The 27,370-nt window shown below is 43.5% G+C and overlaps 1 protein-coding gene and 1 long non-coding RNA gene across 11 annotated transcripts in view; one reads left to right on the forward strand and one right to left on the reverse strand.

The window, feature by feature from the left end:
• The window catches only part of LOC121031750 (uncharacterized), a 116,932-nt gene that overhangs the window by 76,224 nt on the left and 13,338 nt on the right, over window positions 1-27,370 (forward strand). The gene's annotated exons all lie outside the window — the stretch shown is intronic.
• Window positions 1-27,370, reverse strand: part of NIN (ninein) — a 92,113-nt gene that overhangs the window by 41,957 nt on the left and 22,786 nt on the right. For 5 of the 10 annotated variants that reach the window (XM_040477094.1, XM_040477092.1, XM_040477093.1 and 2 more), the window contains exons 4-10: window positions 23,795-23,884; window positions 22,035-22,195; window positions 7,211-7,250; window positions 5,761-5,951; window positions 1,528-1,674; window positions 880-1,047; window positions 237-373 (exon numbers count right to left, since the gene is read on the reverse strand). In XM_040477094.1, coding sequence (XP_040333028.1) covers window positions 237-373; window positions 880-1,047; window positions 1,528-1,674; window positions 5,761-5,951; window positions 7,211-7,250; window positions 22,035-22,195; window positions 23,795-23,884 — 934 coding nt within the window. The remainder of the gene's footprint in view (window positions 1-236; window positions 374-879; window positions 1,048-1,527; window positions 1,675-5,760; window positions 5,952-7,210; window positions 7,251-22,034; window positions 22,196-23,794; window positions 23,885-27,370) is intronic. The other 5 variants (XM_040477096.1, XM_040477095.1, XM_040477102.1 and 2 more) reach the window with 1 other exon arrangement.

The following is a 27,370-nucleotide window of genomic DNA, read 5'->3' on the forward strand; positions in this document are numbered from 1 at the left end:
TCTGGCTGGCTTCCGTACAAAAACAAAACCAAGGCAACCAAAACCCGTCCAAAATAAACACTTCCACAGCTTCCTTCAGAAGCCTACATGCAAATCTAAGCGTTCCTTAATTTTCACAATAGTGAGATGATAGGAGATTAGCCCCATTTGCATACAGAATGTGTCACAGGCCTCTAAAGGACTTGCTGGGCAGGCAGGAAAGGGAATAGGGCGGGTGGACCTTCCAAGCAACTCACAGCAAATGCCGGATCTCAGTCTTAAAGCTGGCCAGAGCTGCCTGGTGAATGCCATTCTTGGTGACCAAAAGTTCATTTTCAAGAGCCAGTGTCAATTCTGTCAGGTTGACATTCCCATCAAGGCTGAAATCCAAGGCCTAGAAATCAGAACAAGTTCAAGATAATTACAAGTTCTGTCCTCTAAAGCGGAAGCTGTGAAGGGTATACAAACCCAGAGAAGTGAATGTACAGTCAAGAAGTTGGATGATCACATTTCTTTAGTGACTGCTTGGGAACAACCTTCAATTGAAGTTCTAAGGAAACCATACATGCTTACGTGCATGTTTAACAAAATATTCTCTAGCACTGTAAATAAATACAATAGTATAACTCTAATCTTTACCAGCCAGAGATCAGTTAAGAGCATTGCACTTGTCAATAGTTTTGGTGTTAAAAACATGGAAAGTAGTTAGCAACAGACTCCTGGTTAAAGGGGGTAAGAAAAGTTACTTCTTATTTCTGAGAGCTTGTGAACAGAGGAATCATTAAGGAGAAATCAAATCAAATCAAATCAAATCAAATCAAATCAAATCAGTTTCAAAAGCTCTGGAATTTTTCAACCCTTCCCCAGTCTGTCATTTCTCTCTCATTTTAGCTGCCACACCTTCAGGATCTCCTGGCTGTTCTCAATGCCCTCTTCCTGCCAGGAGTCGAGTATTTTCTCCACTGATGCATAGCCCATCCCATCATCCAGGCAGGAGAAGACCCGAAAGCCAATGGTACTTGTCATTGCTGATGGGGTTGTGGTACGTCGTCCACTCTCATCGAAGGACTGGGAGAAGAAAGAGACTTGAGCAAGGTCAGGCCTTTCAACCAGACATTGACCCCAACTGGTCCGTCCTGACCACACTGAGCAGAAGCCGTGTCTTTCTAACACTATTAAAAAAAAAAAAATAAAGTCACGCAGCCCCTTTGATCTGTCTTTCCCAAGGGAGTCAAGAATGCAAAACTTATCAAAAACAGTTGCTCTGGTAGGGAGATCCTTGACATAGATGAGATGTGTCTTTACTTAACACCAGGTTTCTTTGGACCCACAGCTAACATTAAGGGGCATAATTAGTGGCTTCCCACTCTGTAATTTATGGTCATTTTTCAAACCCAACTTTTCCTTCCCAATGGTTTAGTCTTTCTTCTTCTTTTGCTTCTCTCTTTCTCCTTATTCTTCTTCAAACAACAGATTAATTCATTAGAAACTATTCAAGTGGGTTTTAACTTCTGCTCACAAAGAAACCACTTCCTATTTCTCTCTCACCTGCATGGAGAGGTGCCTTTTCAACTGTCTATATGGAGTAGATGCTGATGGTGTGAGGGATTTTCCATTTTTGAATAAGCCATAGAAAAAATCTTCTACGCTCATTGTACCATCAGGATCAAGATTATGGAAGACTTCCTCAAGCATCTGAAAAAGAGTAACCATTTACTTTAAATATTTCCCTCAAAATAACACAAGGCCCAAAGTACATTCGTGGCCAATAGAAACTGGCACCACTGTTGACCCCAAGGCTCCAGAAATATAACATGTCCCTTTATTCTCATTTCACTGAATTTATTTTCCTTTTCAGTAATATGTCCTTCCTCCTCCACAAGCTAAGTATAAACATCCATTTTCATAATCCTAGGCAATTTAGCAATTAACTGTTTTCTTTTTTACTCACACTCTTGTAAAATGGGTAATCTTTTTTTTAATTAAAAAAAATTTTAAACATTTATTTATTTTTGAGAGACACAGAGAGATACAGGGTAAGCGGGGGAGGGTGCAGAGAGAGAGAGGGAGTCACAGAATCTGAAACAGGTTCCAGGCTCTGAGCTGTGAGCACAGAGCCTGATGCGGGGCTCAAACCCACGAACCGTGAGATCATGACCTGAGCTGAAGTGGGATGCTTAACGGACTGAGCCACCCAGGCGCCCCAAATGGGTAATATTTAATGTTGCTACACATTATTCTTATGGATTAAAAAATATAAAGATATAGCTTTCCAGTGTTGTAACAATAGAAATAAGTTTGGACAGTCATTAAACTATTATATTGCGGTGACTCATCACGATATTTTGTTTATATTGAATTTTTGCAATTGGTATGTTGGCACAGCAGAATTTGGTCTGGGACAGACTGCAATGATCTAAGAGTTTGGGTCTGAAACTCATGACTCGGGATTTAGAGCACTACTTGGAACAGGACTGCATGTATTGGGGTTTGTTTTAATGCTTTAGCACGGGAGAAATGAAGGTCGGATAGGAAAGATTTTGTGTGTGTCCAACGGAAGGGCCCCAAGAGATGTAAAGAGAAGGGAATTTTGCCTGGCTGTTTTGTGCCCTTTAACGGTAATCCAGTAGTCCTCATCATGTAATTGGGGAAGGAGAGACTGGACTGTAGTCCCTTCGGAGCCTTGCCTACAAGATGGTTTGTTCCCTAGCGCAGTAGAGGAATAGAAAGGATGGATAAAGCGGCATGAGTCACTGACACCACAGAATAGGGAGGAAAGGCAATGAGCTCTTTTTTCCTGGCAGTTGGATTCCTCTTTCCTTTGGGGGCTTAAGTTTTTCTATACAGACACCCCTCCATTGTACAGAACAGAAATCGCCTGAGGATCTTGTTAAAATGCAGACTCTGACACAGTTAAATCTGGGGGTGGGGTCTGAGATTCTGAATCTCTAACAAGTTCTCAGGTGATGCCCACAGAGTAAGCAACACATTTAATCTGAAGGCATTAGAGTCTGCAACTGGGTCCATTCTAACAAAGGCCTCTTTGTAACACATCTTCAAAGTTTCAATATCCATTTTGTAAGTCTGGACTATTGCTAGGATTCATCATCTCATAATTGTTGATTTTATTCTTCATGGAAGTGCCTGAGGCATTTCTTTTATCTCAAATGCTTCTTTCCAATTCACATCCAATAGGAAACATCTGTCTCTATTCTTTTTTTAATACCACTTCCTCTGGTGAGGACTCTGAAACAAGAAACCATTCTAAAGAGTGAAAATCTTTGGAAGAGGAACAGTTTCTAATAGAGAATTATACGGTAAAACCAATGGAAAGGTATTTGGGTGAGATTTTGAGGTCACTAAGATCCCTCAGCAGTTCTGTCTTGTTCTTACCAAACCAAAGAACACTTTCTTAGAGGACTAGGCTCTCGGGATCATCAAACCATAAGTCACAGTAAAATCCAGGTGTGCTGACTGAAGTGAACAATCGTATTTTGGCTCTAACCTTAGCTCCACACTGCTTGGCCTTGTGACCCTGGCCAAATTGATGCACAGCTTCCAGACTGCCTAAAAACCCATCACCTCATTCATTCAAAGTGGAGGAGCAGGTGAGTCCCACCAGTTATTGTACATGGGGGGAGTAGGCGAGTGGTGAATACAAGGTTGTAGATTCAGAAAAAGGCAGGGTTGGGCTAAATAGAACACAAGTCAAATGGGCAAGTGGGGCACCTCCGCAGTCTGTGCAGGAGCCAGATCCAGAACCCTGAGGACATTCTTACTCCTCACAACACACCAGCCAGGCAGGTCTCTGGATGGTTGATTTCCCAAGGTATACACTAGGACATAATGCACTAGAATAGGGTAACAAACCCAAATACCCAGAGAGGCCAGGAAGGTGATATTAATGAATGAGGCAGGATGGTTCTGAGACACTACAAAGGAGTGCCGTTTAAAGCAGGGAACTGAACACACGAGTGCGTGTCCTGTCCAGAGGAGCTAGCCAGCCACTTCTCCCGGCTAGCAAAATGGGAGTCAAATCTTTGGGTTTTTAGAAAAATCTGATTTAAAAAAAGTGTAGCAAGAGTTCAATTTTTAAACATGGGGCATAGCAAAAGAACAAACCGCAAAAGCAACTCAAAACTTTGGGCCATATTTGGCATGTGCCCTCCCTGCCGTACAGCGGTCCTTTCTTCTGGAAAGCATAGTACGTGAGACAGTGAGTCTAGTTCCCCTTCCTGGTAACGGCAACAAGCAGCAGCGACATCACTTTCTTTATCTAGAAAACGAGGAGATGACTAAATCTAAAATTGCTTTCAGTCATAAAATCCTATGATCCCAAGTTGCTTGTGGATGAAGTCATCTTGAACTTTCAGCTCCTCTGTGGTCGAGAGCTAACAGTACAAAGTACTATAGTATTTCATGACTTTTTTTTTTTTTGGTGGGGGGAAACATTAAGTAAAAGCTATACTCAATGAGCAATCTTTTACTCATCCTTGGATGAGAGGAAAACAACTAAATAAGCTACTTCTTTCCTTGCGTTTTAGAAATTCCACCACAGAAGAAAATGCAGTTCCCCACAAATGGCTACAGTTTATTCCAAGAATTGTTCTTAGATAAATAATCCAAGTTTGTGCAGTATTGTGCAGTATTTCTTGGCAAAACATCCCAAGGTTCTGCATACTGCACTGGGTTTATAATTTAGGAGGATGAATTTAATGTGACAACAACACTAGAAAATAAATGACCACTGAGCCATTAAAAAGGTAGTCAATGGGTATATAAAAGTCACATATACTACAGAGGAGGAGGAAAAAAATCTCTTCTGCAAATGAGGCTACTTGGTAGCTTTTGATGATAAATCTGTTTTTGGTTTAGGAGAATAATATCATTTATCCCCTGAACAAGCAGGGAGTATGGTTTCAAATAGCATTCTAATCAAAGATTCCCCAAACTACAACTGTAGCCCTAACCTCCAGTCCTTATTTTCAGCTGTTTGAAAGACATATCTTAGAATTATTTATGTTCTTATATTTCATGGCTTTTCAAGCACCCAGTCCTGCCAGTTCCCATCTTAACTTTTCAGAAAACGTAAAGCTCAGAATTTTACCAAGCAAGAGTCTTTTGGCGGGGGTGGGGTCCTTCAAGATTCTCCTGTATCTTCAAAACCACCAGCCCACCATTTTCCATTTCCTCATGACCAGAATATTGTGATAGCTCCTGGCTGGCTGGTCTCCTAGCCAAAGGCTGTCCGCACACCAATATACCCCATAAAAGCAGCTCAGACCATCCTCAGGATCTAAGTTTTTCTTGTATGTTACTCAATCTGCTGAAGAATGCAGGGTTGATACTGAGATCTTCTCTCCAAAAACCTAAACTCATCAGTCTGGCCTTTGAAATATTCTCCCAATTCAAATCTTCTGAACTCCAGGTCCTTCTCACATTGTGTTTTGTGAATGCCACTTCTACAGATATATCTGACATGATGGCCGCAGCAAGCTGGTTAGTGTCTAGTAATAATGTGGGGTAACATGCTTAGCACAGTGAGGGTCACGTACTATGGGTTCAATGAGTGTCAGCTATTGTCAGGTTTGGGTTTTTTTCCCACAACCCAACACAAGCTTCTTATGAAAGAATCTTCAAGGCTTATCTCCTAGGAAAAAAAGAGAATGGAATCTCTGTAACATGCTGCAGGAAGGCAAAATATGGCTGTTCCTAGCCTGTGACCAGTTCAGATTTCATCATGATTATTATTCCTGAATAAAAATATGATGCAAGGCTTACCTCTCCATCGATATTCTGCAGGCCATACTGCTCACAGATGGAGACCAGCTTCTTTCGGTTCAGGTGACCATCACGGGTGATCCCCAGATCTTCACAAACCTCCTGCAGTTTCTCTTCTATCCAGTCTTGGGGAGCAGAAGACCCACTCTGTGAGGCATTCAAGTCATCTGGGTTCCAAAATCTTAACTGGCCTGAAATAAAAACATATATTCTGCTGTTCCCAAAGGAATCGCAAAGAGAGAGAGCCTGTTCTCAAAGAAAACTGTGCTTTTTGAAAGTAAATATTACAAGAAAGAGACTAGAAATGCTGATTCCATCTTGATTTGAATCTGTAGTCCAAATGAAATGGAACCACTGGTTCTTAGGCTGCAACAAGAGCAAACAGGCACATTTTTCTATACCACACGAGAAATATCTCCTGTGCAAGCATACCAAGGTTCTAGTCTGTTTTATTCCAACTGAAAACATGCACAGGCTTAAGGCTTGGATGTAACTGGAAGAGAAGGCTAGTTGAGAACCATTCCAAAGAGATTTATCAGCCCTGCCTCAACTACAGCCACCAGACTTTATCTAATCACCACTTTCTTTCTGGTCTAAGCACTAGAACTGCTTTTACTAAGAAGGAAATGATTTCATAATAAATATCATAAAATAATAAAAGTCTCAGGATTAGCCTGTTTACACGTTTAAATATTCTGACCTACAAACAAACCAACTTGAAAGAATAAATGGTTGTAAACTACAAGTTGCTAGTTACCTATACATTAAGGATAAAGTTTATTTGAAAACCTAAGGATCAAACTCATTTAAAAATCAAAATTTACTTATCCTCTATCATAAATTCTAATTAAACTTTCCACTTACATACGAGAGTTTTATAAAGTCAGTACTTAATCATGAGATAATTACTAGGACAGTTTTGTGTGCCTGGAAGAACCTTAGAGGGTTGAGAAGAGCATTTAGTGCTACCGTTACTATTTATTGAACAAATTAAGTTCATTACTGCTGTGTCTTTCCAGGTTAGAGACATAGAGAACACACAGTAATTACACTTAAGTAGAGTACAGCCAGGGTAGGCTGTGAGGTGGGCTCAAATTCTGTCAGTTGAACCACAGTGCCATCTGCTGGCCCCAGCAGTTCAACACTAAATAGGTTAATTTGAAAGTTTGCCTAAGAGAGTAATTAACCCATAAGTGAAATTCTACATCTTAGTTGCCATACCTTGTGTGAGGTTAAAATGCTGGGATTTTAAAACTATGAACTTTCCATTGGGAATGAATTTTTTTGTTGTTGCTGTTGTTCTTAACGTTACTTCTTAGCGGGCCTCCAGCATGCAAGGCTGTTTGTTGGGAAGAAGGCTAAGAGATGCAGGAAATGGGGACGTGGAAAGTGCCCTGGGAATGGCAGCCCTTCCTTTCCAGGCAGGCTCCAACACACACACAGTTCCTACCTTCCGCTTCATACTCTTCACTACGCTGTGTCTTCCAGTGCTAGAGAAGGCAAGAAGAAAAGATTAGTGTGCTTTAGTAAATATTCAGTTTTTCCAGGAAAAACTCTGGGATCATCACCTGAGTAAGTCACATGATTCAGAACCTTTCGGGTGGGCCATCCTTAGTCAACCAACAAATCGAGAAGAGACACCTAAGAAACACCACTTAGCCACCCGCACTATCTCACTAGGGATTTGCCTTTCACATTTGCAAATTCACTTATTCAACAGCTAAACCTGTCACAGCCGATAAAACCAAGCCAAAGCAAATATTCAGAATCCATCAACCAACAAAAATTCATACCATGCATTTATGAATCTGTTCTTCAATGTTTATTGGGTGCCAAGTGTTATGATACAACTTCAGGATACAACTATGAACAGAACAGACACATTTCTTGCCTCAAGAAGTTTAAATGCTAATGAAGACATGCAGACAAGAAAACAAAGTATAATATTGTAGTGTATTAAGTGTGATGGAGGGGCGCCTGGGTGGCTCAGTCGGTTCAGCATCCGACTTCAGCTCAGGTCACGATCTCATGTCTCCTGGGTTCAAGCCCTGCGTCAGGCTCTGTGCTGACAGCTTGGAGCCTGAAGCCTGCTTCGGATTCTGTGTCTCCTTCTCTCTCTCTGCCCTTCCCCCACTTGGCATTCTGTCTGTCTCTCTCTCAAAAAATAAATAAGCATTTAAAAATTAATAAAAAAATCAAAAAGCCTATAAAAAGTGTTACGATGTAGAAGTTCAAATACTATGAGGGTATCTAAACAGGATCCTTCAGACTTAGGAGATCTGGGTAGACTTCCTGAAAGAAGCAACATCTAAACTGAGACCTGAAGGGTGAGCAGGAGACAGCCACGTGAAAAGAAAGGAGCAGCTGCTATTTGCTGAAGCACAGAGGTAAGAATGAGCCTAGTATGTCTGTGACACAGTGAGGGAGGAGACCAAGATGCAACCCCAAACAGGTGGGCTAGAAAGCTCAAGTTAAAGAAAATACATGTTACCAGTAAATTGCATTAGAAGCAGGGAAATTTACCTGAACTGGACCATTTTGCCCCTATTGTGCTATGTTACTACTGGTCTTTTTCAGGTCACATCATACATTTTATAGTGTGTGTACTGCATGAAAGCACCCAGCCAGGACACAATCAGAACCAAACTCTGGACATTTGTCCACCAGCCAAGCGCAGCACAGGTCTGCTTCTGGTCAGTGGCAACAAGTAGGTCGCGGTGGCCCTTGGCCAGCCCGCGAGGTGCCTAATTACTCCTGTTGGGAGGTTTTACAACCATGGCAGGAAACCCTGTTGAGAAAAGGTGCATCCCCCTTTCAAAACCTGGCTGCTGTCTCAGCAGAGATTCAACTTGATGAAAGAAACTGCTTTCGATAACAAATACCCAGCCCTTTCTCTGTGATGGTTGAACTGTACAAGATGATCTGATTTCCTGGAATCCTCAATAAACTCAACAGGAAAATAAGCCTGATTAACTCCAGTCTCCAAGAGCTGGCATCCCCACGGCAAAGAGTGTACCACCCTAAATTCTGAGATTGAACGTTGACTTTCAGTATCCCATTCAAGTTGATATGAGTGGAGGTCCTCTTTCAGGCAACCCAAGCATGTCTTTTTCCACCCCATACTCACTCATGCTGGTCCTCTCCGATTAATTAAAGGACCATTGTATACCAGAATTTCACAGTTCCATATTTTACTTGGAAAGACACTGAAGAGAGCATCAGAGAGTTTCCCCAGTTTTGTCACACTAAACTAAAACTCCAGACTGACAATGCTGAGGTTGATCGTTCGTGCCATGCAGAAGACCTCAAAAAGCCATAACTCACAATGTACAAGTTCACTACAACTCATTCAGATTACAACTGAAAGTCACTAATATACATGGTAGTTATGGAAACAGAATTAGGGGACAGTGTGATTTTTGCTTGTTCGTTTGTGATTACAATTTTAGCAGCCCACAGTTCCTCCTAAAGACGTATTTCAAACCTAGTGGATATATGAGGCATGGTGGGGGTAAGGAAGGAGCGGTGGGGTAAACAGCCCTCTGTAAATTTTCTTACATTATTATTTCTGGGCGGAGCTCTACTGTTTTCATATAAAATGATTTAAATCAATAAAGCTCCACTAATAAAAGCGTCCTGTCTGTCCCAGCATATTTATTTTCTTACCCACAGAGCAAAGACTTAAATTCTTATACTAATACTACTTTTGCATCTCCAAATTGTGAAAATTCATTCATTATTCAGCATATAATTTGGAAGCACCCTAAAATGGAATCCCTTAAATCTGCTTAAAACAAATAAAATAGGTTTCTATGATCTAAGAACCACTGGTCAAAATAAAACTAAATCACAAGGAGGAAAGGATTTTTAACAGCACAAATGGACAGAACAAAAACAGGAAGAGTATCAATGGGCCCCACCAATAAGCCCCGACTGGGACACACAGATGGAAAAATGCAAAAATTCACTAGAGAATTTGAATGGAAGATTTGAACTGGCAGGAAGAAAGAATCAGCAAATTTGAAGACTAGTCAGTTCACATTATCTAGTCTGAGGATCTAAAAGAGAAACACACCTTCAAAACCCCCTTGGTAACAATTCCTAAAGTCATGAGGTGTGTATAGTTACTTAAAAGTTTATTGCTTACATTTTCTCACTTCTCCATTCATTTTATTTATTTATTTATTTTTAATGTTTGTTTATTTCTGAGAGAGACAGACAGAAACAGCACAAGCAGGGGAGGGGCAGAGAGAGAGGAAGACAGAATGTGAAGCAGGCTCCAAGCTCTGAGCTGTCAGCACAGAGCCTGATGCGGGGCCATGAAATCACCAACTCTGAGATCATGACCTGAGCTGAAGTCAGACACTCAACCGACTGAGCCACCCAGGCGCCCCTCCATTCATTTAAAAATAGTGAGCAATCAGTTCAGAGAAGCAAGAGAATTTAACATACTGTTTCAAATATTTCGTGAGTCTATGGGACTGGATGATTATATCGGATTCACTTATTTATTTTGAGAGAGCGAGTGAGCGAGCAAGGGACAGGGAGAAAGGGAAAGAGAAAATCCCAAGCAGGTTTCACATTCAGCACAGAGCCCAATGCAGGGCTCCATCTCAAGACCATGAGATCATGACCTGAGCAGAAATCAAGTCAGACACTTAACCGAGTGAGTCACTCAGGTGCCCCCATACCTGATTCAGTTCTCAGGACAGTACTTCCCCAACTGTTCTCCTTCCCTGGTTCTTTCCCCAAACTAATAAGAGTAAGGGGGTTACAGCACAGACATAGAAGCCATACTGCCCCTTAACTACTGAATTTAGCCTGGACAAATTTATTAATTGCTTTTTGCCTCAGTTTCTCCATCTATAAAAGGGGAATAAAGTAGTACATATTTCACAGAGTTGGGTAAAATGCTTAAAATTGTGCTTGGCCGGGGCGCCTGGGTGGCTTGGTCGGTTAAGCGTCCGACTTCGGCTCAGGTCATGATCTCACGGTCCATGAGTTTGAGCCCCGCGTCAGGCTCTGTGCTGACAGCTCAGAGCCTGGAGCCTGTTTCAGATTCTGTGTCTCCCTCTCTCTCTGCCCCTCCCCTGTTCATGCTCTGTCTCTGTCTCAAAAATAAATAAATGTTAAAAAAAATTTTTTTTAAATTGTGCTTAACAATAAGCACTGTAAAATCTTATTTTTATTGACCATGTGTTTATGTAGTACATATTAAATTTATTTTTGAAGATTTTATTTTCATTACCATGTTTAAACTTAAGGCATTAATTTAGGTGGCCTGGGGGGAATTATCAGTTATTCATATAAATTTGTAAGAAAATGCCAAGTCCAGTAGATAGATATGCAAAGAATACAAAGAGACAATTCACATAAAAGGCAACACAAATAAATATGGGGAAAGACTCATTTTAACAGCAAAGAAGTATAAATTAAAACCAGGGAATCCCTTTGTTCCCATTAAATTAGCAGTACTTAAGTCCTATTACCATCAAGGTTATGAATTAAAATAGGCCTGTTTATATGTTCCTGGTAGCAGTGGGAATGGATATTACTCTTTTGGTAAAGAAAACTGCTTCATGTTCCAAAAGCTATGAAAATGTTCGTATTCTTTGACCCAATAATTTCATAGGATTTCCACTGACAATAAAATCAAAGGAAAAAAGTTTATGCACGGAGGTACATTTAGAACTTTTTACAAAAAGTCCTGCAAGTGTAATTCTTAGGGGTGTCTGGGTGGCTCAGTCAGTTAAACATCTGACTTTGGCTCAGGTTATGATCTCACGGTTCGTGGGTTCAAGCTCCACATCAGGCTCTGTGCTGACAGTTCAGAGCCTGGAGCCTGCTTCCGATTCTGTGTCTCCCTCTCTTTCTGTCCCTCCGCTGCTTGTGCTCTGCCTCTCTCTCTCACGAGAATAAATAAAACCATTAAAAAAAAATTTAAGTACAATTCTAAAACCATGTAAGAGATTGAAAAACACGTGAAATGTTAAATGAAAGACCATGACAAAAATGCCACCTATGCTATGACTACCACGGGCAAAAATATTTATACCATTAGACAAAGAATGGAAGGAAATAGAGATAAGAAAAATAGACGCATTTAGTTGAGGGACTATGGGAAACAGTTATATTTCCTTTGCTATTATAAATGTTTGTGCAATATAAACAGGTGCAACTTCACTATTTCTTTTTAACCCCCTGCCCTCTAATTCTCACTAAATGAATTTCCTGTGACCTGGGGGTGGGGAGAAAGGGAAAGTTCTTTCACAGAACCCACCTGCTCTGTGACCTGAGACAGAAGAGGCCTGGAGTGGTGGGAGTGGGGGGGTGGCGGGTGCTGTTCAGGAGGGTGAAAGCTGCTGATGCCAGTGCCTCCTGAGCTTCTTACAGTGTGGACAGATCAGGGACACCAGTCTGAGACCCAAATTGGAGACCGAGACCATGATCATCCTTCAGGCAGCTTAACCCAATGGCACCAGGCACAGCATGGCCTTCTAAAACCCCAGGCAGCACTGGCAGCTTAAATGATTTCACACAAACTCTGTGGGCAAGTGGTGGCAGGTAAGGGACAACTTGTTAAAAAAATCTCTAGGGTAGGTGTGCCTGGGTGGCTCAGTCAGTTGGGCGTCCAACATCGGCTCAGGTCATAATCTCACAGCTTGCGAGTTCGAGCCCTGTATCAGGCTCTGTGCTGACAGCTCAGAGCCTGGAGCCTGCTTCGGATTCTGTGTCTCCCTCTCTCTCTGCTCCTCCCCTGCTCATTCTCTGTGTCTCTCTCTCTCTTAAAAATAAATAAACATTAAAAACAAAGAATTTTTTTAACTCTCTAGGGGTCACAATTTCCCAAGCATTTCTCCCATGGCCCTGTATAAGAAACAGAGATCCAGCTAGGAACAGCCCTGCCTAGAACCAAATGTATACTAAATGGCTACATTTCCATTCCAAGACCACTTCAGTTGGAGATGGAGTTAGCCACCCAGAAACATGTGCTGTGCTTCTCCCCAGTCTCCCCCAAGGGTCTGTTCCTTTAACAAGGGGGAGGTAAGCACACGGAAGCCGAATGTTTGTTGTTAAATTGCAATTTCGTGGGGCGCCTGGGTGGCTCAGTCAGTTAGGCTGCCGACTTCAGCTCAGGTCATGATCTCGCGGTCCGTGAGTTCGAGCCCCGCGTTGGGCTCTGTGCTGACAGCTCAGAACCTGGAGCCTGTTTCATATTCTGTGTCTCCCTCTCTCTCTCTCTGCCCCTCCCTGTTCATGCTCTGTCTCTCTCTGTCCCAAAAATAAATAAACGTTAAAAAAAAATCATTAAAAAAAATTGCAATTTCGAGGGGTGGGGTGGGGGAGATTCAGTTCATTCATAGCTCATGTTCATTCTCACTGCCTGGAGCCAGTAGTTCCAATTAAAAAGCAGGGGGAGCAGGAGGGCATGGCAGGTTAGAAGGTTGGAGGGATTAGGTCATTTGCCTACTGGAACACCATCAATAAAGGGAGGCATCATTCTGGAACAAGGTCTTTTAATTGCTGCCAGTTTACCCAGCACAGTGAAAGCCCGGCAGGTGGTCTTTAGACACAGATCAGCCATGAGCACTGGAAGGGAAATAATCTTAAAATCTTTGGAAAAGTGGGCGAAGAAGGGAGGGACAATTGCTGGCATGTGTTCTCAATACTAATTCATGAAAAAGGACTTTGAATTTCTTCCCCTGAAATCTTAGGTCATCTATCACTGGCGCAATGGATGTTAATAAGCGTTTTACGGTCATTCTGTTTGATTCTGGAGGCAAAACGGTAGAGGGCATGAGCACAAGGGTTGAACAGAGAGACTGGGTTCAGTCTGGCTCTGTCGCTCAGTGTGACCCCTCGGTACCTTACTTCATGCCCAAAGTGGAGATGAGCTGCCCAGTGCAGACGTGAAAGCGTATGCCTGGCACTTAGGAAGTGGTAGCTGTCATTATGATTTCAGCCAGAACAAATATGTGGTTAAGGATTTGGGCTCCAGGGGCGCCTGGGTTGAGTGTCTGACTTCGGCTCAGGTCATGAGCTGGTTCTCTGGGTTCGAGCCCCGCATTGGGCTCTGTGCTGACAGCTCAGAGCCTGGAGCCTGCTTCAGATTCTGTGTCTCCCTCTCTCTGCCCCTCCCCTGCCCGCTCTCTCTCTTCCTCAAAAATAAACATTAAAAAAAAAAAAAAGATTTGGGCTCCAGAGCTGGACCCCCAGGGTTCAGTTTCACCTCCACCACCTACCTGCTGTCCAACCTTGGGCACATTACTTAATAGCCAGTGTGCCTCAGTTATCTCTTGGGTAAGTGAATAACAGTACCTGCCTACAAAGGTGTGCTAATATTTAGAATGCATTTCAAACGGTGCCTGCTATAACTCGGGAGCTAAGTATCTGTGAAGTAAATAGATATTACCATTACTATTCCTACTATTTGGGTGTCCAAAACTAGGACAAGGGCAGAGAAAAGAAACAACAGATAGACCAATGTCAGCTTGAAGAACAAACCCAGAAGAGGCTCTGTAGAAACTACAGCTTTGAACACGTAATTGTGACGAAGCAATCAACTTTTGATTCAGCTTAGGAGCAGGGCCTCCCTAGTCACCCTCCCCCTGGTCGAGAGTGTCCCCTGGTTGGTCACAGCTGGCAGGGGCTGCCTGTGCTTCCATATGACCATGCCAAGTGTGCTGGCCAACGACCCCATTGAGAGCAGCTGGAGGGGAGAGGGTCAGAGGTTGCCTGGCCCCAAAATGGCTGCTACAGAAGGCAGCCCCCCAGCCCCCTCAGGCGGACAAAGGAAGCCCGCTCTGTAGGCTGTGCATCTCAACGTCACTCTGGCCATTGTGGTCAACTCTCTGGTTGTCCGGTAGCCGGACGAGGGTGCCCCACATGTGTGGGCTACACCAGTGATGCCGCTTTCAGGACTGCTTTCTCTGGAGGGCCACCTGCTTTGCTGGACCGCAGAGCAGATGGCCCGAGCCTCTTGGATCCCGGGCTCCCAGCCCCAAGGCCGGGCCGGCATCTGCAGCCTGCGGGCCTGGAGAGGCCCCTGCCCACAATAGCCACGTCCCAGCCCCCACCAGCCATCTGCTCCAGTGCAGACCTTGTGCCCTGCAGAATGTATGGCTAATTAAAACGATTATGGGGGCACATACGGGGCTATTCTTTCCCAGCAGAGGTTGCTGAACCAATCTCAGCAGACTTAAGCAGATGTTTTTTTCTTTTTTCTTTTCCTTTTTTTTTTTTTGAAAGGGGAAAGCCTTGCAAGCCCATAAAGAAGAGGAAGGAAATTTGCTGGAATAACAAAGCTCCCCAAACAAATAGAGCTATAGTGTCCATTTTACAAGAGCGGCACAATTAGCTAAGCACAGGAAGTCTCTGGAAAAACACAAACAGAACTCAATTTAGAAGAGTGTTTATGACCAAAATGTGAGGACTTTGAAAAACACACCATCTATGGCATATCTAACTAACAGTTCTAAATATGTATAAAGCCCTTGCTTGCTCTGGGCCAGGTACTAGAAGCCAAGCAAGCCCAGGAGGGCCCCTGTTTCTGTAGGGACGCACTTCCTTGGACTTGGGTTAGTTTCTGTCATCCTGCCTTTGCAGGCAAAATGGGCAATGGAGACCGCCTGCCAGCCCAACTCTCAGTCTCTCTGCTCTGAACCCATGGACCTTCCTTTATCTTTAAAAGCAACTAAAGGCTGGGGTGCCTGGGTGGCTCAGTCGGTTGAGTGTCTGACTTCAGCTCAGGTCATGATAGCACAGCTTGTGAGTTTGAGCCCCACATCAGGCTTCGTGCAGACAGCTCAGAGCCCAGAGCCTGCTTCAGATTCTGTGTCTCCCTCTCTGTCTGTCCCTCCCCTGCTCATGCTGTCCCTCTCTCTCAAAAATAAACATTAAAAATTTTTTTAAAGCAATTAAAACCTATAGGTCAATACCGGGGACAACACGAGTTAATGTAGGATTTTTCACTACACACGTTTATATGGGTCCTGCCATGCTGCAAATTTAAGAGTTTGAGCCTTAAGCCTCTTCTCCTACTGAGATGGGGAGTGTTCTTGGCTCATTGGATTTGAAAGTCCCTAAAGGGATTTATTTTTATTTTTTTTAATCCCTCATTTTTTTTAATGTTTATTTATTTTTTAAACAGAGAGAGAGAGTGTGAGTAGGGGAGGGGCAGAGAGAGAGGGAGACACAGAATCTGAAACACGCTCCAGGCTCTAAGCTGTCAGCACAGAACCCGATGTGGGGCTCGAACCCACGAACCGTGAGATCATGACCTGAGCCGGTCAGACGCTTCACCGACTGAGCCACCCAGGTGCCCCTAAAGGGATTTTTTTAATACATCTGCTCATGGTATCTCCTTCATCAGAGTTGCTCTTGGTGGATAATGAACAGTGTTTTCCATTCAGAAGATACACTTAATGGTACAGATGGAAAATGTTATCATTAAAATTAACTTTGTTCATTTTTAATTTGTTGTCTGTTTTTCTTTCTAGTTAGTAAATAAATACTAGAAATTGTTGACCTGGAAAGAGATGGGGGCGGGGGCTGGATGCCAAGGCAATTCCCTCTGGGATCAAGTCAGGAAGACTTACCAGAACAGCAAAGCCTGCAAGCCTGAGAGCTACAGTCTGTGTTAAAAGAGAGAGATCTTACCAGCTTTGAAGGGACTTCTTTCCATCACTTTCAAGTGCTCTACAATTGCATCTTGAATGAGTGTTTCACCTCTGGGAATAGCGAAAGGATCTAACAGACTTAAGAAAACTCAAGGGAAACACTGGAAATTCCATTAATACAAAAAACTATCCTGATGATGTCCTATCGTTTGATGGAAATAAATGGCTTCAGTAATGAAAGTGCTTACTTTGTCAAAGATTAGAACAAAACATCTAACAGGAGGAATGGGAACACAGGTACATTTCGACGACAAAAGCTCTTAGCAGAACCTCTCAGTTATTAAGAAGTTTCCTCCAGAATTCAATATTTACGCCACACAATATAAATGAATCATTCATGAAGGTTGACTGTGAAGATATGCATAGGTGAAAATGAACATAAGGGGACTAGAAGTCAGTTTCCCACTTCTTGAAGAAGTCTGATTTTATGTGGGGTAGTAAAAATCAGTTTGGGGGGTTGTTCTTAGTTCTTAAACTACTGCTACCACTCCTTTCCCAGCACCCCCCCCCCCACCCCCTGCAGTCCAAACACAAAGACACGATTTGCTGAGCAAGCCCCATTGTTGAGCAAATGAAGCAAGTGGCTTCAACTTTTCTCTCAGGTCCTCACTCAAACCTCACGGTTTTGGCTTACACTACTATTGTCTGTAGTTGAAGAAATAATGGTTTAAAGCCTCCTACTCTTGATAATAATCTTCCTAGACCCGATTTATTCCCTGTGGAGGAAAACAGTTAACAAGGTGTCCCCTGTTTTCAACGAGGGCAGAAAGCAAAGTAGTCCTGCCCTAATTACATTCATGGAACAACCTTTCCTACAGTAATACAGAATAGAACTGGGCATTAGTTTTGCTCCCCCCCCCCCCCCACCCCTGCCTTCCACCTATCCTTAGAAGAAACCACAAAATTCAAGGTCAGTTCAGTAGCCATTGTGGGTATGCATGTAAGAGAAGGGAAAAAAATGTACTCTCTGGAAACTAAAATCTCACTTCTGTTTCTTAACCAAAAATAACCACCCAAACGTTCTCATTAATCACACCTTACGCTGGAATCGAGAATGTGCCCTTTCTTAGTCTGGGTTAATTCAGAATAGAAAGTCCAATTAAATTGCCTTGAGTGAAAATGATCCCATAAAAAAGAAAAAAAATCACCACTTTCCTTTCAATACCACCTGAGATGAGAGGTCAGACTCCCAAGGGAATCCACTTGCCAGATAAACACACTAAATTGGAAGGTGAAGGCACATTTCAGCCTCGTGGTGGAACCTACCTGGCACCTGTGAAATTAGCACATTCTGTGTCAGGGTTTCCAAATGAAATTCTGAAATACACGTTGTAGCAATGAGAACGTGGGGGAGATTACAGTGGTCTTTCCCTACGCGATGGCTTTATGGCCTTATGAACTAGACACGGGAGGGGAAGCAAGCTTCATAGCTAGGTTAGATATTTTCTGTTTCAGCAGGAAAGAATCCAATTGCCAGAATTAAAGCTCGGGGAAAGATCAAGAGGATTAATATGTACACAATTTTTATTAGGGCTTTAACATACATGGACTGAAACAAAAGTCGAACACAATCAAAAGCACCTCATAGCAAGGCTTATTCTCCTACATTCTATTCAGAGGATGAGGCCCAGTTGGTAGATCATTCGTTACTCCGCTGCCACCAAGCAGGCTCTCACCCAAGGCACCATGTCACAATGGGGTGCCACAAATGGTTATGAGAGGGGTTCAAGGTTCTTGTAACTAATGAAGACTGAAGCTTCACATGGGACTTACATTAAAAATAAATGTAGTAGCTTGAAAGCAAACTTTGTTAACAGTGTCACTCTTACCTGTCTGTATTTCTAGGTTTTGTTGGGTGGGACAGAAGGCTGGAGTTACAGGTAGAGAGTTACCTGAGAATTACCTATCATTTTGGTTTTACATATGGGAGAAGGCCTCCCAAAATAAGAATGCAGAAAAAATGTGAGTCACGAACCCAGGAGTAGAGGATCAAACTGTCAATCCTTGGCAACTCCCTTATTACAGAATAATCCTAGAGGGAAGTGGGGGGAAGGAGATATTTTTTTTTAATATTTATTTGAGAGAGCGCACAAGCAAGAAAGGGGAAGAGAGAGAAGGAGAGAGAGAATTTCAAGCAGGCCATGCGCTGTCAGCACAGAGCCCGATGTGGGGCTTGAACCCACAAACCGTGAAATCATGGCCGGAGCCGAAATCAAGAGCCAGACACTCAACTGACTGAGCCACCCAGGTGCCCTGAGGAGGAATTATTGTTTCATCCTTTCAGATGGCTGTTTGCTCACCCCTACAAGATGAGTTCCTAGAAGGAAGCAAGACTTTTGCAGGTATCTGTGACCCCATTCCATTCCACTGCCCACCCCTCTCCAAGAGCTCAGGTAAATAAAACTGATTGATCCTGGAGCAAAGATTAGTCTCCTTGTTGGGTAGCAACAGCCAGGCTTCTTCTCCATGTAACTTTTGACAACGGGTTAAGGTCCTTTTGTCTTCATCAAAAAATTCTAAACTCACTTTAGGAAAAATCTGGCATGTCTGAGAAACCACACTCAAAGGCCAGCTAGGAATCTCACCTTGCCCTGAGCCAGGATCCAGGAGTCAAAGGAAACTCACAATCAAAACCAAGAAGGCCCATCTGCGGCTCAGGAGCTGACTACTCCTGACGAATTATTCCCATCAGGAGACACCCATCCCTGCTCCGTCCTTCAATACTGCCCAACGGCACTGAGATGAAGTATGAACCACTGTTAACAAATATACCCAAGAAATAAATTCTTAACACCCAAGGGCAGGAGACAAAAGGGCCTCAGGCAGCCAAAAGAGAAAAAAAGAAGCCAACAGTAAAGAACTTCTGACAGGTTCTGAAATGCTTATAAGTTAATGAATAAACCCCACAGGTCGTTAAGAATTTTCTCCTCCCCATCATTCCCATTTGGGAGCCACTCTAGAATAAGGAAGATTACCAGGCATTGTGAAGAGACCGGGGGATTTCTGGTGCCAGCACGTGCTGTCCAGAGTGTGAAGTTGTGTTGGCCAACGGAGTGGCCGTAAATTGCTAAGGCTTCTATGGAACCTGGCCAGGAAACAGGAATACTATCTTGACACAACAGTATATGCCATGAAGGCTGATATCCCGTGGAAACTATGCCACCAGACTGAGTATCTGGGAAGGCAGTGTGCAGTCTACTGCTACACAAAGCTTGGACAGGCCCTCCTTGCTGCCCACAGCAACTCCAAAAATGTCACATGTGAGACTATTGACTTTTTAAAGTGATGAATTGATTTGAAAACTGACAACTCCATTCAGCTCAGAAACACTAAAGTTTTCGGCAAAAAAGCATCTGGATGAGCATTCAGTTTGAGTCCACTTTCAACAATTAAAAAAAGACAGGGTAAAAGGGGGTTATCCAGTGCCCTTATAGGCTTTCGGGGGCCAGATCTAACAGATTCGCAAGGTCGGGTTGGTAGGGGGTCTTCAAGGTGGACAGACATGGAGAGAAAGGACCCTTCTAGGCCTCTATTTGCTGTTCTAGTGAAAGGCAGTTGAGCACTAAAGCTTCTATATACAGTATCAAAAGGTCCCACCTAAGAGGTTCTGAAAGAAGAAAGAAAGCTGAATATCGGGGGTGAAATGTGTTCTCCCAACATGCCCTCTCACTAAGACACAGCAGCAAGAATTCGCCTGAACTCAGGCCTCAACGCTTATCCTTATTTATACAGGAGCCTAAAGTCTCACTTTTAAACACTAAATCTCACTGGAAGTCCATAGATAAGATAAAACAAGGATATAAGAGCTCTGCTTAAGAACTTTCTAGGTATCCCAAGATCGTAATTAGAAACTGTGTTATCAAAAAAATAAGTAATCATTTAATTTCTGAGCACCAAATCATAATGCCTTGGGTACTGAAAGCAGTTGGAGAAAGGAGAATTAGACTTAAAAGTGTTTTCCAAATAACAAAAGGACCAAATACCCCCAGAAGTGTTGAGACATATTTTAATTTTTTTTTTTTTTTTTTTTTTTGTCCATAGGGAAGTGTCTTAGATACATTCCATACTACTCAGGGTTATGAAACAGATTTTATGTAACAAAATGCTATCCTTCCTGACAGCAAGATAAATATTATGAGCACTGCAATAACTATGCAAATTACTTACATCTCTGAAACTGCATATGCAAAATTTTTGTGCACGTGAGTATATGTGTTTTATTGGGGAAAGGGCCCTATCTAAATTCTCACAGGGACATGAGAAAGGGTCAGAAACTGACCGAACTCAAGAAGAGAGGTAGCCTCTGCCCCTGGCTTGCCCCAGGCGCCTCTTCCTTGCTTCTCACTGCCTTTTCTGTCTTCAGCTGTCACCTCTCACCCATGCCACCCTTACACCATTTGGCAAGTTTCTCTCTCTTCTCTAGCTTTTCTTCCTCTTTTCTTCTCTCACATGTCTGCCACTGCTCCTTCACCTCTGGTGTGAGGACAGGTATTCCTTTAAAACTATGGTGCGAACTTCTCGGGATCAGTAGACCACCAGTCCTGTGTCTTCTAAATGTACTCTGGTTTCATTTTTGCTCAGTACCTAGGATCTGTTACCTTTGGGTTTGTGGGCATTCTGGAAGGCTGAAAATGCTAGATGTCTGACTGCTGGGGTCATTACTGGAGCAAGCTTCCTATGGATTTTAATGAGCTCAACACGGGTGTTAGCAACAAATGCCCACGTGCACACACACACACGTGCACGCACACCTCCAGGAAACCACCATCTACGGGCTATTTAAGAAGGTTGAGACACTTTGTCTCTTTCCCAGCTTATGTTAATATCTGAAATATTTGCATCCCCAGTCTGAGCTGGGATTTGCAAGAAATATTTAGAGCTTGCTCAGCATGGCGTTTTCAATCATGTTCTATAAATGGCATGCTGGTAAATGAGCCGTAAGGAAAGAATAAAGAAAATGTTACTGCTTCTCCTTCAGTGGTAGAGTACGGCGATGAGTACAAGGGGAAGAAGGGAGATGAGGGAAGTGGGCACATCTGACTGCTGGAAGGCCAGGCGGGCCTGGGTGCCAGGAAGGAGAACCATGACAGCTGCTGAGACCACAAGAACCGAGTTTGAAAGCTGCTTTATCCTGCCATGATAGATAAGGCGCGGCTCTCAAAATGTCTAAGCGCACTGCTTTTGTTTCCTACCTGCCATAGATGCTGTTTTATAGCTTGCTGGGGGGTGGCGGGGGGGGGGCAGCTTTTTACATAACTAAAAATGACAGTGCCACGAAGAGAGACATATTCCTAAGAAATGCTCAAAGTGGCAGACCCCAGAAAATAGGAAAATAACTGAGTTTTTAAATATATAAACACAAAGCTTGCACAGAAATGTCAGCTCTCCAGAAGTTGAAACAGAGGTGAAAACATTCAAACAAAAGAAAAATTAGCCATCTATATCCAAAAGGCCAAGTAATAAGATTAGCAAGTAGCTGGTAATTGAGAAGAGCCATAAATCCCTCAGTTCTCCTGTTTCCACACCACCGTGGCAGGGGTATCCGTCCGTCACTGCACCTCTGGTCCCGATGGATGTGCCCGTCCAATTCCTTACCTCGTGGCGGTCACTGGCTGGGGTGTGTGAAGGCCGTGCTTCTTCATCTAGTGGCTCAATCTCTGCAAACTCTTCCACGGATTCTTGAAACTCAGGCAAGGACCTTCGTCCGTAACGCTTCCCACCTTTAACATATTTGGGCTGAGCTTCTAGTGAACAGTCTAGGCAGGGAGACAAGAGTTGAGGCCACATTACATGACAGTCTCAGCCCTTAGCTGACACTCACAGCTGTCAGACACAGCCTCTTATACTAGCCCCCAAAATAAACCACCACTGTTTGCCAGTTGTGCGGGGATGTGGGCGTGTATGAGGCGCCAGGTCAGACGCAGAGCACAGCTTCCAATTCTGAATGACTGACAGCAGCCGGAGCGCATCTCTGCATACAACGGGAGAGATGCAATGCCAGCAGAAGCGTCTGACTTTAGAAGTACAGAATTAAGATGAGGATAAAGCAAGGAGTCATATTTGTTCTTCTGTTTATTAAGCTGGTGTCTTGCAGGGAGGGGAAAAGGGAGAGGGGGAGATCGTACTGACAAAGAGACGCGCTAGAGGAAGTCTTGGAAAATAATGATAAAGCGAACACCATATCAGCACTGTTAGTATTCACGCACCCCTCCTGTACCTCAGTGACTCCTTTGTTAACCATTCCACCTTCTGATCCATCAGACAAGCGGGATGACAGAACAAAGAAACTGACACAGTAGATCCTAATAAATGAATGACAGCTCATCGCGTACATGAAACCTGGCATCAAGATCGCATTATAAAATTAAAAGCTGTAGAATAAAATAGTAAAGGCAGAACTGTATACTGAAAAATGGTACATTTTGTTTTTATTCTCTTCATGAGTTTGGTGTTGTACAAAACAAAATGGAATGTGCCTCACAGGAGGGTTATTTCTTGACCTTAAAGAAGGACCTCAGCATTTTGATGTAACATGTCTCAGGTTCAATGTTTCACCATGTTCACGACCACCAATGCCGCCACCGCCATCACTACCACCGCCACCGCCATCGCCGCCACCGCCATCCCCACCACCGCCACCACCGCCACCGCCATCGCTGCCATTGCCACCACCCCACACTAACCTTTCTCTACAACGGATGGCTTTAAAGCAATAGAATAAATACTTCACTCAATGCACGTGTCATCTTAGATACAGAGATTTTTTAGCACCTTGCACAGAATTAGGAGCATAAAATATTCTATTAAAATACAAAAGATCAGCAAGGCGTTGATTTCAGTTCTTATCTGCAAAGGCACGGTGTCTGAGAACATAACGTGTATTCTATTTGAACACGACAGTCTTAACAAGATGTGTCTCAACTCACACATGGAGATTTTCGGATGAGGTTATGTACACACATCATCAAAACCAGGGTGGTCAATTAGATAAGAACTGAAAGAACAAAACCCCTCCTTTACCACCACTGAAACCACATGAGGGGTTAAGCCATTACTTTGTAGCCTCCCTGGGAAGGTCGGCGATCCTGTGTGACTAACTCTGCCCTTCCCCGCACCCCCATGCCCTTCCTCTGATATACGCTCAGATTTCACGGATGTGGTCCGAAGCATTCTGAAAATGCTCAGCACAGCTCAGAGTGAAGTATTTATGCTTGCTCTATAATTTCTAGTGATATTTATATCCAGCTTTTAAAAAGTCCCAGCCAAGTCATTGTATTTGGTGGAGCGATTCTCTTACAGGAAGAGTTTAAGCATACACAATTTAGATTGAAAATCACATGCACATTTGAAGGTACCTTTCATCAGGAGAGAGTGTGTCAGCCTGTGAGTATTCAGGAGCGGCCCAGACACCCGAGCTACTTGTTGGCAGCTGACACCCACAGATGCTAGTCAGATAAAGAGGCAATGTAGAACCATCCTTAATTTATTACACATTCTTAAGTTTTACTGGCAGACAACAAGGTACACCGTTAGTGACGATGGGGGTGGGGTTGGAAAAGATTAAAAGAAAAACTGACAACGTCAGAAAACTGAACACGACGTGTTCCCAGTGTGAGAACAGTCGTGGTCTGGGGATGGAAATGGCAAAGGAGCTCTCTCACTGCGCGCTGCACTTTTACGGAGGAAAAGAGTAAAGGGACAAAGCAGCCATCTTAAAAAACCTACTGTAATTGACTCCAAAACCTGCCTGTGGATGAGATGGTCTCCTAGTTATGTACCACTAAATATCCCATGCCCTGCAGGGATATGAATAAGGAAGAGAACTAATGGATTGTGGGCCATTAGATACCCTGGGAGATTTGGGTTTATTTTACTTATTTTTGCATTGCCAAGAGTTTTTAAAGTTTTCTATTTATATTTTATTATTATAATTGTGAACAAGCTTTTAGTATCTTTAGCAGAATGTAAATATATCACAAAGTCAATTTCTAGCGAAATCTAGTCAAGTATACACTCTTCTTCGGAATAAAGAGGTTAGCACAAAGGAAAAATGGAGTGTTAATGTTACCTCACACTGCATTTCCCAAACCTTCTATGTGACCAATAAAGAATTAGACTAACTGAACCAATTACAGTGACTTCTTTGACTTACACACTCACATATTTCTCTCCTTAGAGCATGAGCATCATTGTACTTACATGATAAGAAGTGAAAAAGACAGCAAAAGTAAGGAGGTCCAGAGAGAACATTCATGGTCAACAGTCATTACTGTGTTAAACATTTGAAAACTATGATTTTCCTTATCAACTCAACCAGGCCTTTAAAAGGCCACAGCAACAGTCCACCAAATGGATTTTAAGACACTCTTACACCCCATAATTAAAGAAGGTCCAACCCCATCCTTATGCCCAACAGAGACTTAGAAAACTGCAGCCCTGGGGCAAAGTTGATGCATTTTACGAACACATCCAGATGTAACTTAACACATGTCAGGGTTTCACTGTAGAACAATTTTAGTTATGCCAGATAATATGGGGCGTCTGGGTGTCTCAGTCAGTTAAGCTCCCGACTCTTGGTTTCGGCTCAGGTCATGATCTCAGGGTTCCTGAGATGGAGCCCCCCAATCATGCTCTGCCCCGGCAGGACGGTGCCTGCTTGGGGTTCCCTCCACCCCCCTCTCTCTCTGCCCTCCCCCTCGTGCATATTCTCTCTCTCAAAATAAATAAATAAACTTAAAAACAGAAATGAAATTGCTTACATCATATAGCTTTCTTTAACATAAGTGTAAGTGACTGCTCCAATCACGTGCTCCAAGGAGGGCTAGGAAATGCCAGTGATACAAACTATAAAGGACTGCCAAACTTGCAGTGTTTTCTTTCTTTGAACATTTATTTATGATTTTACCCAGATGCCAAGCTTCAGAGTCATTTTTGCTTCTTTCATTTTTCTATTTCTCCTATTTGACAAAAATAAAAATAGGCTTTCAAGGAAAGAGGACAAGCTGAGCCTGCCTAGAGGTGCCTTGGACCCCATCCTCAGAGAATTTATTATGAAACTCACCAGTCATAGTAAAGTGGCTTTGAAGCAGTCCTACCTGACTTGGTTTAGATGATTCAGGTTTTATTCCATAAACCAAACACATGGTTATGAGTAGGGGACAACAGAGAAATCTTGATTCAATCCCCTAAACACTGCTAGAGGAATATGGAAGCAACTGATAGTCTCTACAGAGCAGATGGGGTGGGAAGGGGAATCTCAATGGGAGTTCAAAAGACGAAAGAAATACCGTTCCTTCCAGTCTTAGAAATCAAACAACTGGATGGTCAGACATCACATTCTTTACTCCAGATCTCATCTGTCCCAAGAAGAGACACTCCAGACCTGTGATAATGTCCACCTTCCAGAACCAGGGTGAATCACTGTACACATGTATGACTTGTGACCAGAAGGGCTTGCACTTATAATGAAAGGAAAATTGAAATACAGTGTCAGTGGGAAGGACCACTCAGGGGATAAGCTGGCTGGAGGCAGGGTAAACCTCTGACACTCACCCATTCTCCCCTCTCTCCACTCCCTCTCTGCCTCAACTCCAGCTGAGGAGTACAGAGCACCCTTTCCTGTGGTCCTCAGACTGACTGCAGCCTTCCTGATGTAGGTCTCCACTTGGAAGGCTCAGCTCTCCCCAGGAGCCAAAGGGCAAAACAATGAGGGCCCAAGAGGAAGAGGAAGGGGTGACAGGAAAGCCTAAACACCATGTATTCCATCAATGCTTTCTTTACAAAAACACAAGCTTGGGACCTGGGATGGAGCGCCTTCCTCAGCACTTACACGGAGAAGTTACAGGAGAGTTGCAAAGACACACTCCAATATCAGGTAGATTCTTATAGCTTCTAATTATTGAACACCTGCCATGGGCAAAGTATCATGTTGTACCTGTTGAGGGATAAGATGGATATTTGATCGCTTTTTGATTTAAACCTCCCTGTTCCCAAAACTGACCGAGGATACTTACAGGATGAAGAAGAGAGCTCTGCCTTTTTGGTGCTGATATTCTTATTTTAAAATTGCTTGAAAACACCCTTGCTTTCTACTACTTCCCCTCCTGCCCCATTCTGTTAGGCTGGACAATCGTTCCCACAGACACCGGCACCTTCCAAAGTCAAAGGCCCTCAGCACAGAGTAACGCCAGTCTGAGGCCCTCCATATTACAGTTCTGCTGAGCTCACAGATTCCTGAAACTCATTTAAAAATAAGGAGTCAAAAATGAAGCATGTGCAAATCTCAGGACAAGCACTCCCAAGAAGCTTCCCTGGGAAAGGGCGGTCAGGCAGCTCCCCACTTCCTTGCTCCTGTGAACACCATTATATGCAGACTGCACAGAGTATGACCCCATACTTGATACTAAGTAAGAGAAAAGGGCAGAGAGAGAATTAAAGGGGAGACCAAGACCAAGAGAAGGAGAGGGGGAGAGAAAAAGGGAGAGGTAGAGGGAGGGACAGAAGTATGTGCAGATGGGGAAAGGGAGAGGGGGTGGGACAAGATGGGCAGGGATCTAGGGGCCTATGGAGAGACAGAGAGGGGCAGCAGTAGGAACAGATGGGGGAGGGAACTGAGACGTAGGAGCAAAGTATAGTGGGGGTCCAAGGAGGAGGACAGAGGTGAGCTGGAGTGGTGGAAAGAAGACAGGGGTGAAACGGGGGATATCCCAAGGAGGGAAGGGGAGAAGAGAATCCAAGAGAGAATGAACAACATAAAGACATCAGGAAAGGGGCGCCTGGGTGGCGCAGTCGGTTAAGCGTCCGACTTCAGCCAGGTCATGATCTCGCGGTCCGTGAGTTCGAGCCCCGCATCAGGCTCTGGGCTGATGGCTCAGAGCCTGGAGCCTGTTTCCGATTCTGTGTCTCCCTCTCTCTCTGCCCCTCCCCCGTTC

Source organism: Herpailurus yagouaroundi, unplaced genomic scaffold (genome assembly GCF_014898765.1).
Source record: "Herpailurus yagouaroundi ecotype Mexico unplaced genomic scaffold, PumYag 141, whole genome shotgun sequence".
Taxonomy (NCBI): domain Eukaryota; kingdom Metazoa; phylum Chordata; class Mammalia; order Carnivora; family Felidae; genus Herpailurus; species Herpailurus yagouaroundi.